Source organism: Arvicola amphibius, chromosome 5, assembly GCF_903992535.2.
Source record: "Arvicola amphibius chromosome 5, mArvAmp1.2, whole genome shotgun sequence".
In the NCBI taxonomy this organism is placed as follows: Eukaryota; Metazoa; Chordata; class Mammalia; order Rodentia; family Cricetidae; genus Arvicola; species Arvicola amphibius.
This window is the reverse complement of record NC_052051.1, coordinates 41,345,758-41,360,236: the sequence shown is the minus strand read 5'-3', so window position 1 is coordinate 41,360,236 and position 14,479 is coordinate 41,345,758. Positions and strand designations below refer to the sequence as shown.

Genomic DNA, 14,479 nt, shown 5'->3' with positions numbered 1-14,479 from the left:
TCATGCATAGCTGCCCAAAGAGAGATCAGTGAGAACCAAACTGGCAGCCCTTGACTGATCCCTTTGTTTGCGTAATCACTTGGTGAGCTGTAATACACTAAATTGAGCAATTGTTTCCCCACAGAACCTTACAGACGTTTTCCTAATTTGCTGGAATCCATTGTTGATCTGAAGACAGCTGCCAGTCTGGCATGGCCTGTAGTCCTTCGTAATGAATTCTTTCCTTGATTTTTCTCTCGTTATACCCATTTTATTTTTCTGACATTTCATCTACGATAAGGTGTGATTTGTTTCCTTAGTCTAGTGATTATGTCACCAAAATTCATAGCTCTTCTAAGCCTTTATTCCTTTCCTTTCTTTGTGTGTTTTCAAACTAAAATGTATGTATGTCAGTTAGATATTTGTCATTTTAAAATCATCCGTAAACCACTCATCTACTGCCTATAATCTTCTTCAGTCCTGTTATTCATGGTTCCCTTAGACTTGAGGATGTGTCACTCACTCGCGTTCAATCACTCGGCTATTTCATTTTTACTTTTAGGTATCACACTTTTAGTATTCCATGCCTCTTTTTTATGCACTACTTTTCCTCTTAAAGCAACTCAGAAGTGAGGCTGGGCAAATAGCTCAACAGATAAAGCACTTGTCATGCAAGACTGAAAATAGGAGTTCAAATCCCCAGGACCTGTGTAAATGCCAGCTGGGCATAGTGACCCACCCTGAATCCCAGGAAGGGAGTGCACATGAGGCCTTCCCAGTAAGCTGCCCGGACTAGGTTGCTCTAAATGTCAATATGTCTGGTTCAATAGAACTTTCTGTGATGAAGGAAATGCTCACACAGATAAGGCCATTAACTCTACAGGAAGGACAGCCAATCCAGACAAGTACTGGTGATACTGGATAGTTACCTACAGAAGAATAAAATTAAATCCATATGTCCTGCCCTCACACAGAAAATAATTCAAAGAGGATGAAAGACCTTAATTTAAAACCAGAAACACTAAACTGCTACAAGCAAACATAAAAAAAAAAAAATTTCAAAATAAAGGCACAGTGGCACAGAGGAATCTCCCAGGAGTCTATGGGAAGGACCCAGGTTAGACTTCTAGCAATGGTGGATAAATAGCCTCAACTGGCCATATCCTGTGACCAGATTGGTGGCTAGCCCAATTGTTATCAGAGAAGTGTCACCCAACAACTAATGGAGGCAGATGCAGAGACCCACAGCCAAACATAAGGTAGAGTTTGGGAATCCTGAAGAGGAGAAGGAGAAAGGAGCATAGGAGCCAGAGGGGTCAAGGACACCACCACAGGAAGACTCACACAAGCAACTAGCCTGAGCTCATAGGAGCTCACAAAGACTAAACTGACAACCAGGGAGTCTGCATGGGACTGACCTATGTACTCTGAATATGTGTTATAGTTTTGTAGCTTGGTCCTCTTGTGGGATTCCTAATAGCGGGAATAGGGGTTGTCTCCAAATCTTTTGCTGGCTTTTGGGACCCTACTTCTCAAACTGGGTCGCCTTGCCCAACCTTAATAGATGGGGAGGTGCTTAGCCTTACTGCAACTTGATATGTGTTTGTTTTTGTTTTTGTTTTTGGCGGGGGGGGGGGAGGGCAGGCTTTGAGACAGGGTTTCTCTGTATAGCTTCGGAGCCTGTCGTGGAACTCTTTCTGTAGACCAGACTGGCCTTGAACTCACAGAGATCCACGTGCCTCTGCCTCCCGAGTTCTAGGATTAAATGCATGCACCACCACTGACCAGTTGATAGGCCATGTTTTATTGATACTCATGGGAGACCTGCCCTTTCCTGGATGGAGACAGAAGAGAAGATTGGAGTTTAGGAGGGAGGAGGGAGGTTGGGAAGACTGGGGGAGGCAGCAGCCAGGATGTAAAATAAATATATAAAAAAATACTCTTTTCCAAATAAAATTAGTTTTTTATTATAATTATTAGGAAAAATTTACTTTCCTTATTATTGTTTTTATTTTCGATCTCAGTTCTGAGACTTACTATAATGAACAATAATACATTTCTAAAGCAGAGATGGTAAAAATGGCATAATTTGGGAAAACAAATGGTTATTTGTTTGACTATGGTTATTGAGATGACATACGCTGTTTATCAAAAAAAAAAAAAAAAAAAAAAAAAGAACCACCAGATTAAGCCAGAAAATTTTGCAGGAAGTTTGATTCTAGATAACCCAGAGCAATTTTAGTATTTTACTATGACACCCTGAAATAGAACTTTCCAGGCAAGAACTACTACTCTACATGGCTTCTAGAAGAGCCACGGACTCAGACTCACAATGACTACTCCTCAAAATTAACACATGATTTTAATACTTCCTACTCTTTTGCAGTGAGAATAAGCCCCACTTACTACATAAAAGAAACATAACTTGTTCAATATTATTCAATATTACCTTCTATTGTTCCCAGTTCAATGTCATGAATCTCTGTGCATTAGGACAGTTTACAGTTACACTCTGTTCTGTGACTATAATATATATAGTTTATATATATATATATATAATATGTGCATATATATGTGCATACAATGATTTGGGGAACAGGACTTCAACTGCACAGGGAAAATTCCAGGGATTAATTAACAAATGAAACTCCATGAAATTATAAATTTTGTACCACAAATTAGGAAGACAACCTATAGAAAGGGAAAAAATATTTATCGGCTATACTTTTAACAGCATGTTAATATCTAGAATATATTTTTCAAAAAATTGAAAAGTTTATGTACCACGAATATTTCTCAGCAGTTGAGAGCACTGGTTGAGCCTCCAAAGGACCTGGGTTGGATTCCCATCACCCACTGACATCTGTCTATAACTCCACGAGATCTGACCCCTCTTCTGGCCTCTGCAGGAACTACATGCTTGTAGTACCCAAGAACACATGAAGTCAAAACATCCATACACATAAAATAAAATTTTAGTTAAAAATAAATAATGATGTTTAAAGTACCACACAAACAAAACTCCCAGTTAATATAGTCTGATGAAGGAAAGAGACCCTTCTCAAATGAAGAACACAAATGGTCAATACGTATTTTAAATTGTTCTAATCCTTTAGCCAACAGGGAAATGCAAATTAGGGCTACTTGACAAGTCCAACCCACTTCAGTCAAAATGACTGTCATCAAGGAAACAAAGGACAACAGGTATGGAGAGGATGTGAAGAAACAGAAACACTTATTCACTGATAGGGGCAGTGGAAACTAATCCAGACCCGTGGAGAGAAAGTGTGGAGAGTTCTCAAAAAATAAAAACACAGCAAATGGAAGCACCAAGTGGTGCAGGTAAGCCACTCATGGGCCCATTTCCAAAGGGTTCTATATCCTAGCACAGAGATACTTGCATACCCGTGTTGATTTCTGCTGTATTCATGGGACCAGTCTAGCTGTCCATCAGTTCATCAATGGATAATCAAAATGTCATACACATATATGTACATATCATATATACATACATAATATATATTTATTTACACACATAATGAAATTTTACTCAACTGTCGAAAAAAATGAAATTTTCAGGAAAATTGTTGCATCTTAAAATAATTATTAATTAAGCAAGGTGACCTAGACTCATAAAGACAGACATGTGTGTTCTCTCTCAAATGCAGAGGCTGGCTTCAGTGTGCATATTTATGTATCTATATGAATATAGGCTACAAAAACAGAAAGAAGAGCATGAGAACATGGCAAGGAGGTGCTGAGGAAGAGAAAAAAAGAAATAGAACATATGCTATATATGCAGAAAGGCAGGAGATGGGCATAGAATGGTAGAAAGGAGACTAAGGGGATAAGGGAGAAAGTTAGGGAAGAAGATGAACCAAAAAAATGCCATAATGGAACCCAATATCTTGCATGCTAAAAAATTAGAAAAAAAAAAAAAGATTGAAATGTGGTCTTCTGACTGAGCAACTGGAATTTTGCACTAATTTTTATTAACTTATATAGTCACCTGTGACTGACAGATGCCACCACACGTCACACTACAGCAACAGTGCTTAGATTTTCTTTTCTACCAAATAAGGAGATACGATATGTTACTATGTTAAAAGTCTAAAGGTAGCCAAAAATGTATTTGACACGCTATAGCTGCTTCTGGTTATCTAGCTATCAAACCAAAATGTGTTTAAAAAAAACATGTCATATTTTATAAGTCCAGAGCTGAGCATGCATACAGACTCCCATTGCCTTCAAGCATCTCACCTGCCATGTTAGTAGTCCTTTCCCTCCTGTGTCTTAATGTCCTAAAGCACCCAGTGAAGACAGTGATCCACATGATGTAAGCTTGTGGAGGAAAGGAATCATTTGAGACTCGTGTTGAACCCTCAGATAACATGAACTGCTATTTAGGAGTCGAATGTTGAGACTCGTGTTGAACCCTCAGATAAACATGAACTGCTATTTTTTTTTCTATACGGTGACAAGGAATAGGTGAGACAGAGATGAGCGGGGAGTGAAAGTTGGGCAAGAACCATGTCATTTGTTGAATGCATTGAAACAATAAGATCATACCCTAGTCATAATAAGATTAGTAAGGGTCTTCCATTTGAAGAAATTTTACTTTAAGAAAGTCTGTCATCTTGATCATTCAGAGTGAGTCTCCTCATTCTCTAGATATTGTGGGGCAAATGACCAAATCGTTTGCTCTGACTGGATTATGGGTGTGTAAGACAGGAAGAAACATGATCAGATAAAAGGTTTCCTATTTATTAATGACTTGTGAAATCTGCCCATGATTCTGCATTTTACTTTTTAATTTAATTATTTATTTTATAACCAAGACCAAAAAGCTATTTAAAGGGTCAAAATGTTCCTGCTTGGCAAAATATTTACAAACCTTTGACATTTTCACTAATCCTCAGAGAACACAATGTGTCATTCCATAGTTGTGCTTTTGCCCTTATACGAGTTGAGTGTTTAAGGCAATGGTGAGTGGGTAATATCACCGAGGGCTGCTGTCATGATCCTATCTTATATTCCTCATTATATTACCAAAGCCAAATTCAAATCCATGAGAGTTAACTTGGGGCTACAGTAACTTGCATTAGTTTAAGAAATAAAGTATTTTAGATATACGTCAACACTTTTGAAAGGAACCCAAGGATAATGAAATAATATACCTTTAGAACTTCTTAACCTAGTATTTGTAAAAAGAGCTAATGAGAAAAAGGTTTCTTCAAAACAAAAACTCATGAAAAAAGTGAAAGAGAATCGATAAGAAAAGAAAAGGAAAATCTCTGAGAAGTTTTGAGCCTTTGCTCATACATGGTATTTATTTGTTAGGGTGAGTCCTAGAGAAGACCAAATCCTGTCTGAAGCACACGCGTGGGGCTTTGTTAATGTTCTCCCAGGGCAGAATTTAACCACAGTAACCGATTACATCTTGCATTCCAATTTGTATTCATTAAGATGCAATTTTTAAAATGGTTGTAAGGGTGGATGCCTCTTCTAGAACTTCCCAGCTAGCCTTGGTTTCACATTCCTGAAAACACAGTCTCTGCTCTTTGGTAAAAAAAGGAAAAGAAAGAAAATGTTCTCAGTCCGTCCATCTGACTTTTGGGTGAAAGCCTGTGAATCGATGAGAACTTGTCTTTCTCAGAACTTCTTCAGCTCTTCCTCCAATCCAGCCTGAGCATATGTGTTATTTAATACAGTTGTAGTCATAGAGATGATTTTTGTTTGATAAATAAGTGAAATAAACAGTTACAGAAAAACTAGACAGGATAAACTTTACATGTATGAATAGCTTCCTTTCAAACACTGCTCTCTTGGTCTTGCTTTTTGAGCTGTCTCGTTAGATAGCATCGCTGAAAGCAATAATCATTTTACCTAGAAAACACTTATTTATTATATGCAATAGTGTGAAAGCCTGGAGAAATGGGCCAGATGATCCACATGTGTAGAAAGGAAGGTGTTGATGCTGGGGGTGGAAGGGTCAGTCTTACTGAAAGTGATTGCAAACTACAGACAGACATGAAGATGTATGTACATACACAAATAATAAGAAACCTTTTGAAAGAAAGAATTGGGAGCTGAAACATCTTTCAATTTGTAATACCACATTTTCCTATCAATTACACTCTCTAAAAAGCTAATATGACCATATCTGAAAATGAGCATGAAATCAGTATACAGCAAAGGAGAGAAATGACAAACCTCTCAAAATGCCCTTTACAACAATAGGCAGCGATGTCAATCGTCTGAGCCATTTAATGTCATCCCAGCTGAGAGATGGGTCTATGGCTTGTACCACATATTCAGCAAGTCCACTATTGTCTCCATAATTCCTTTTAGGAGAAAATGCCAAATCATTGGTTTCGAAGTTCTTCATCCTAGAATAGATACATAAAATGGGTATTAGAAACAACTTCTGTCTGACTTGGGGAAAATAAGTGGGGGTAAAATGCTCCTTTTCTGATAAGTTGCTCAATCACTTAGGGATTGATTGTCTGCAAATTCTCTAGGGCCTGATGTGGGAGTGTGCTCTAACTGTGGCCATGTGATTTCAACTGGCCACCTAAAGCTTTATTTACATGTGTTGTGTGTTCATTCAGACAAATCAGTCTTAAGGATCAATGTGCGGCCATGTTCAAACATTTCCTGTTTAAGCCGGTTTACAGCTACAGACAAAGGACTGGATGCTATTTTCAAGCAGCTGCACAAATTCAACATAATAGAAACCATTTGCATGGTGCTTTATTGTTTACAAAGGCCTTCTAGATACTCGTGTTTGTACATTTCTTTCCTTAAGAGCTTTTAGAAGGTAACATTGAATCACTTTGAGTTCCCTTTTATACAGACAATAGTAACCCAAGTGCAGAATGAGATGGCCAAGAATATAACAATATAACTAGCTGGGGCATTATTTGGGACCTAGCCTTGGTCATTTGACTGCTAACTATCTGTTTTTGACTTAGATGTGTGGTACTGTGGGCATTGATGGGAATCAGGAAGTGTTTCTCAGCCCAGGAGCCTTGCCTTTCTCTCCTACATCCAGCTGTCGCCTGGTTACTGGCTCAACCTCTGATCTTCCAGAGAATCTTGACAAGAGCCTAGGCTTTCCGATGCTCACCAAGCACCATCTTTCCTTTCTTGTGTTTTCTTTTTTCTGGCTGCTGGGCTTTCATTACACCCAGCAAACTGGAAGTGTCAACTCATGTCCGTGTGGGAAGACTCACTCTGAGATGCAGTGTTTCTGTGTTCCCAGAATATGCGTTTCCAGAATGCCCCCACAGGACTCAGGATCAGGCAGAGGATCAATTGCCCACTGTTTTATCTGTCTTCACAAAACTCCCCGTTTGCTGGCTTCCTCTCCTCCACTCACTTCCTTAGATGCTAACAGTCTTTACCTTCAGGAAGAGCAACTTAGACTTGGTCATTGACTCCATTTTATTCCCAGGGAGCCACAGCCTAGACATGCCAACACTGAGCTGTTGCCTTTTCCTAATCTAACACATTGGTCTAGTTTGACCAAGTGGTTCTCTAACTCATGAACAGGTCTCTACTGCTGGATCACCCTATACTTGCTATCCTTTATCTTGCCCTAACGTGGCATTCTTGGCTGTATTTGGACAGTCTCCCAAGCTATAGACAAGTTCATTCTGCGTGCAGTTCTGATCATACCACATGGATCGTTGGCAATATGGATATGCAACGGCATCTTCCATGTGGCTGAGCAGCCCACACCCTGCAAAGTCACTTACAAAATCATCAGGGAAAAGTCTTTTCTGAACTAGCTGGAACTCAGCTTGCTCCCCTACACACTCTAACAGACCAGCTAGCCACTCTTCTTATGGGTGACAACACAGCTGTGTGTCATCTGTGAATTAGCCCCTGCTGATTTGCCCTCCACCAGCTCTGCCAAGGAACACAAAGAGATCCTGAAGTCATCACTAAAATTGCATGTCCACAGACGGCAGTACCTAGGACTTCTTTTTTAAAAATTTATTTCAGATCTTCTTTTCATATTTAACTGGTTGATACTTAGTTTATACTTTAGAGTGTTTCAGCTGAGATTTCTGCTGGAGTAGTTAGGGTGCACAGACCATGCCCTGGACGTGGACTTTCAATTCCAAACAACCCTACTCAAGTCACTGTATCCAGGGCAATTTTCTCAGTAGGACTGAACATCCTCCTGAGGATTTATGGATATAAAGACATAAAACACCACAAACACGCAATGCCCATCGAGTTGTTGGCTTTTGAGGAAATACCCGAGCTTTCCGTTTGTCAAAATTCTTAGGGTTATACAGTATGTCACAGCCCTGGGTCTTCTGTGGTCTCCATAATTCAAATTGAATTAAGCTTTCTGTTCAATAAATGTGTTCTTGGGAGGGAAACCCAGTCCATTACTTCAATGATACTAAGTTTCAAACATAAATAATACGGTTAAAGGAAAAGGTGTAATCTATCTGTTCCATCCTAAGACCAGAGAGAAAGGGAAACCATCTACACGCACCCCTGCCCCCACACCAAACAGGCTGCTGTGTTTCAGCAAGGGTGGCTGAAAGGGTGAACTGGATAGGAAAAAACAGAAACATGGATAAAATTATAGAAATGACTGTTGTTATTCTTGGACCGCGCAATGCAGATCAACACTTGGATGAATGCTGCCTTACAGCCATCTCAGGGCACAATGAAGCCTTGTTGTTGTTACTGTAAACTTTGTTCAAAGCCAGAAGCCAAGAAAAAGTTTTCAGATATCTTGACAGAGATCCACGACGGCGTGTTTTACCGATGGCTCTCAAAGAAACTGCCATGAATGCTATTTTTATTCACATTATGACGTGTGTGTGTGTGTGTGTGTGTGGGTGGGTGGGTGTAATCCTTAAAGTAGCTTCTGATATTCATTTTGTAGAGGATGAAAAAGACAACACAGAAATAGTAATGCAACTATTTAAAGCTTAATTTTCCCAATCCCAGGCTGATGAATGTCACAAAGAGACCAAATTTCTTCCTTGTAAGGGAACTGTTATTCCTGGGGTGACCTTTAATATAGTTTTTAATCTGACATAGGAATTGACTTTGATTTTAGTAAGTTAGTATCAAGCAGCAGTAATAACTACTAAAGGAAATATGCTTAAATAACCAATAGTATAAGTAATAAGAATGAGCACTGATGGTAATATATTATTTTATAAACATCGCTAATGTAACACTAAGGATAAAGCCACATCTCTACACATAAAACTTCCAAAATAAAGTAAAGCAAAATAAAATCAGCTAAGTTCACAATACTATCAAGAGTATGGAAAGAAGGAGATATTCACAATTTACATGAGCTGGGGACAGGCAGCCAGCCTTTCTTCTGTGGTTAGGAAAGCACGGTGTTCCGAACACACCCTGGTCACTTATTCCTCGGTGTGGCCAGCTGGTCTAAAGACAGACTGAGGCCACAAACTTGGAGTTCTAATCCGGTTCAACTTTTTTCCCAGTTTTCTTATATTGGGGAAATCCCAATGCGTTAGTAAATTTTTAGACACTGATTAAACAATTGCATGCTAAGCACCTACTATTTACCCCTGTTTTAGACATATGACATTTGGTAAACACCAGTTAATAAGAAAGCAAACTATCTCCATCCATCACAGAGACGATGGACATGTAAACTGTCACGTGTTGTAGAACGTAGGTACAATGCAAAATGAAGGGGGACAATGGGACAGAATGGTAAGCAAACCAACTGGTAGAGGCTCAAGTTGACATCTAAAGTGTGGCAACAAGGGCAGATTTCATTGCAAAGCTACTATAAAGATGAACTCAATAGGGTTAGGTTTGACTTGTCATTGCTATTATAACAAATGACCACAAATGCAAGGTCGCACAATGTCACGGATTTGTGGGCTAGAGATACAGCTTAGCTGTGAAGAGCACTGGCTGCTCTTCCAAGACTGAGTTTCGATTCTCAGCGCCTACCTCTCAGCTCACAACCACCTAGTTTCAAGGGACCCAAAGCCTTCTTCTGACCTCAGCGGTACACCATGTATTACATTTACAATGGTTACAAAATGGTTCTCACTGAGGTCTGCTCAGGGTGTTCAGTTCCTCTGACTACCTAGAGCAGAATAGACAACCTCACTTGTTCTCACGGTGGGCAGCCCAGAGTCTTGGACACATGATTCCAAACTCTCCTTTTATCACTTCGGCTCCTCCTCCGGCTGACATTTATGCATTTCCCTAATAAAAACTCTTCGTTGCTTAAAATGTTTACTGTGATAAAACCAGGTCATCTCCTGCCTCAAGATCCTTAACTCAATCCGGTCTGGTTTGAGGGCTCCGGTGTGGATACCTTCAGCCTCTGTGTGCATTCCTAACGACTGGCTTTTGTCACTTTTCTTTAAACTTTCTGGAACTGTGGGGGAAGGAGGGCAGACTAATCTTAACCCAGGTAAATTAATCATCTCGTGGAGCACAGACAAGACAGAAGGCCCCTGCTTCACAGGCTCCGGAATCTGCGTGATCAACTGGCTTTGCGCCTGCTTCTTCCAGAGTAGAGGATTTCCCTTTTCCCTCTCACTTTCTTGCCAGTTGTAAAGTGCACACACGCGTATGTTTTGCATATAGACCAAGTGGCCATTACCAACCCTCTGAACTCTCTCTGCTCCCGGGTGCCAAGAGTCAGGGCCCTCCCCTCCACTCAGGGCAGAGGAAGTAGCAAAGGCTGGAAGGAGCCAGGCTTAGCGACTCATTCTCCCCTGGATTTCCTGTCTCCTTCCCTTGCCAAACCTCACTTCTGAAAAGCAGGCTTCACCTTCTATGAGTCAGGTCAGTGCAAAAAGAAACTGATTTCATATCGGACTGTTAACCGATGAGTTTTGGGGTGGAGGGTGGTGAATGAAGCCTCCAGCAGAAGGCTTGACCTCCGGTTTGTATGTTCTGTCTTTCAAACAGAGTGTGCGCCTCTGAGGCACTTAGCAGAAGCCCCCCCCCCCCCCCCCCCGGCCCCGTGCTGCCCCGCTGCCCCCCAGGACAAGCCCCACCAGTGTACAGCCTCTGGTGGAGTGTGCCCAGCTGCAGGATGTTTCCGTGTTCCCCGTAACCTGGATGTGTTGCTCGTGATTTGATCATCTTCAGAACAGAGCTGTGACAAGCTGGAAACCCAGGGCCACTCCTGTGAACACCAGCCGCTGAAAGGGGTCTTTGTTTCACGGCTACCACATCATCTGGGCAGAAGTCCAGGGGCAAAGGAAAAGGGGGGAGGGGGAGAGGGAGGGCCTGTGGTTCATCATGCAGTCACCTCCGTGCTGAGAAGCAAGGGGTCCCAGCCGGATACACAAAAGTGTCCTGCCCACAAGACTAGATATCCGCGCATTTGCTACCCAGAGCAAGAAGCACAACGTAAACTCCGTGATTCTATTACCATCGCTGTTGTTAAGAGCAACGCCATTAGAGAAAAAGGAAAAGGGTCATTCCTTCACAAACGACCAAAGGAAATAAGGAGTGTTTCCTTTAGGAAACTGTACCACTGTGAAACTAATTATTTTAGAATGTCTAAAAAAAAAGAAAAAGCAAGTAGGCAGTCAAATAAAGAAGGTGAATGGAGATTGCATTTTAGAGAGGTTGGAGGTTTGTTTTCTGGTGAATCTGGCAGGTTTAGGATTATGTCCACAGCTGCAGTTTTTGTTCTCTTCACCTTATGTGGTATCTGGGTAGCCTGCCCACTGAATCCACATGCAGAAAAAATCCTGTCTGGGAGTGAGAAGCATTCCCACTAATTACATCACCGGTTGACACACAGCAATGTCTGTAAAGTCTCATTGTGAAGTCTCGGGTATATTGGCGGCTGAGTGAAATGGCAATTTGATAGTCTTCCTCAAGACCGTCTATAATGCATACAAAGTGGCACTTCTGATCATCTGTTTCTCCCTATGAGGAAACCTGACTTGTGCTTTGCGCCTGTTCATTTTGAATTCTTTCAGAAGGTAGGCATGGGATGCATTATCTTTATTCCTTTACCTTGCTTCCATCTTTAAAACCTTAGTTGTTTCAAAGACAAACAAAATGTAGACAGAATGAGCAGGGGCCCCTGTAGAACAAGCCCTAGACTTCTTGGAAGGCATCCATAGACATCCAACATAAAATTTCACCCACTAAGACAAGAGTTTAATGTCTGCTCAGATATGTATAGTCCCCAGAGACGTCACACACCTGTCACAATGGATATGAAAAGTATAAGAGGCCCTTTTAGTATAAAATATGAAAGGAGAAAACAGTGACGGAAGACACGGATCGCTGAACAAACCTGGAGTCCTTTCTCACTGACTTCCACTGAGGTCCTGGATTTAACTCAAGCTGCTTCTACTCCTAAAAATGCTAAAAGGGGAGGGACGATTAAATATTTATCATAGGTTGAGTGTCTCAATGAAATCATTATATTTCAGTTTTGGATCATGTGATACATGATTTTTGCTGACTTGATGAGTGAGTGAGGAACAAATCTTGATCCCTGGATGAACCACGTGAACACAAAATGAAGTAGATGATGATGGATAAAATACATGGCTTCCTTTTCCTCCACGTTTGTGTGCTTCTTTACATCTTTCTAGCTCAGTTTCCTCCTAATACAGCTAAAATCAAAATATGAATGTGGGTCTTTGATTTCCACAAAGAAACTGGGTACCAGGATCACAATAAAAAATTGCAGCCTATACAAAACTCATCTGGATGTCCTCTCATACAGCCCACGGCCCTAATGCATCCTAGTAATAAAATCTTTTTAATTTTACAAATATACAGTGATCCCTCCTATTGTAATAGCTCAAATGTGTCACATCCCCAAGCAGCGTCACTTGGGAGAGATTATACGGATCTGTGGTAATGACTAGCTCCAGAACAGAGAACCTGTCATTCCCAATGAGATCCTTTTAACCATGCTCTAAAGCTAATGTCTCTAAGGCAATTTATATCTCTATGGTACCTACTTGTAAACTACAAGAAGAAAAAGCAGCTTTTGGAGGTAGCCCATGAAAGGGAAAGAGAAACCCCACTCTGAGACTGTGAGATCATACTTACCTGAGTTGTGGCGGCAGCTTGAATCTGTTACGCACATCATCGAAGCGGTTGCCCAGGTAAGGGGTGTCCACAGTTACAAATATTGCCTTGTAACCCATCTGCTCAGCTCGCTTCACTAGCTGCCTGCTGACCTCACGGTCTTTGTAGATGTACAGTTGCATCCAACGAAGTGCCTCAGGGCCGGCCTCTGCCACTTCTTCTATTGAGGAGGTGGCCCAGGAACTCAGCATCATGCCTGTTCCCATGGTCTGACAGGCTGAAATAGAAAGGAGAAAAATCAATGCAGACACAGGCACCGCTATTCCCAGCTCCTGCAGCAAATATAGACATGGTACCACTCCTTCTCCTAGACGGGGGTTTTGTTCAAAAGGGAAAGACCTCTGCAAATGCAACCTTGTAGAAGGAGCAGCGGGCTGCATTCCCGCCCGCTCCTGGCCGCCTGGCTAGCTTTACACCTGAAATAATTACATGGAAATTGTATTCTTTTAAACACTGCCTGGCCCATTAGTTTCAGCCTCTTATTGGTTAATTCTCACATCTTGTTTTAACCCATATTTAGTAATCTGTGTAGCACCACAAGAGGTGGCTTACCAGGAGAGATCTTAACCTGCATCTCTCTCGGAGAGGAGAGGCATGGCGTCTGCTTGAGGCGTTTGCCTGACTCTGCTTTCTTTTTCCCACAATTCTGTTCTGTCTACTCTGCCTTCCTAATTTTCTGTCCTATTAAAGGGCAAAGGCAGTTTCTCTATTAACCAATGAAAGTAATACATAGACAGATGACCCTCCTCCACCACAACCTGCCAGCATGAACACAAATTTTTAAAAATAAATAAATAAAACAGGCACTGATTTTCACTCTGTGTTATTGTATATTGTGAAGAAGAATAAGTAAATAACAAAGAATTGCTGCAACTTCAGGTGGAAATAACGGGATCAACATGAATGACCATCTTGAGGAACTCGTTATACTGTATGCAGTTAGTATATGAAATGAAATACATAAAACCATTAGGCATAGCACTGCTGTGGAGGTTAATTTTGTGTGTCAGTTATCTAGGCCTTGGTGCCCAGATATTTGGTCAAACAAATCTGGATGTTACCATGAAGGTACTTTTAGATGAAATTAGCACTTGAAGTAGTAGTAGAACTGAGTAAAGTAGATTGCCTGCTGTTGTATGGCTTCATCTAGTCTATTGACATCTTAAAATATGACTGATCTCTCCAAAGAAAGCAAAGGAAATAATCCCAGCTGACTGCCTTTAAACTTGACATTAATATCACCCAATATCATTGGGTCTTTAGACTACTGATTAGTCTGGAGATCTGGGGTTTTAGTTTCTCCATAATTATGTAACCCAAGTCTTAAAAATGAGACTCTCATAAACACAGATAGATACATAAATAGATAGATAGATAGATAGATGATTGATAG

General features: G+C 40.9%; 1 protein-coding gene across 22 annotated transcripts in view; it reads right to left on the bottom strand.

Annotated features, from left to right (window-relative positions):
• The window catches only part of Hao1 (hydroxyacid oxidase 1), an 85,308-nt gene that overhangs the window by 50,364 nt on the left and 20,465 nt on the right, over positions 1-14,479 (bottom strand). For all 22 annotated transcript variants that reach the window (XR_005285535.2, XR_005285536.2, XR_005285537.2 and 19 more), the window contains 2 exons: positions 13,048-13,303; positions 6,193-6,368 (listed from right to left, as the gene is read on the bottom strand). Coding sequence is in view for 9 of the 22 variants with exons in the window: in XM_038331812.1 (XP_038187740.1) it covers positions 6,193-6,368; positions 13,048-13,303 (432 nt within the window). In the remaining 13 variants the exon portion in view is untranslated. The remainder of the gene's footprint in view (positions 1-6,192; positions 6,369-13,047; positions 13,304-14,479) is intronic.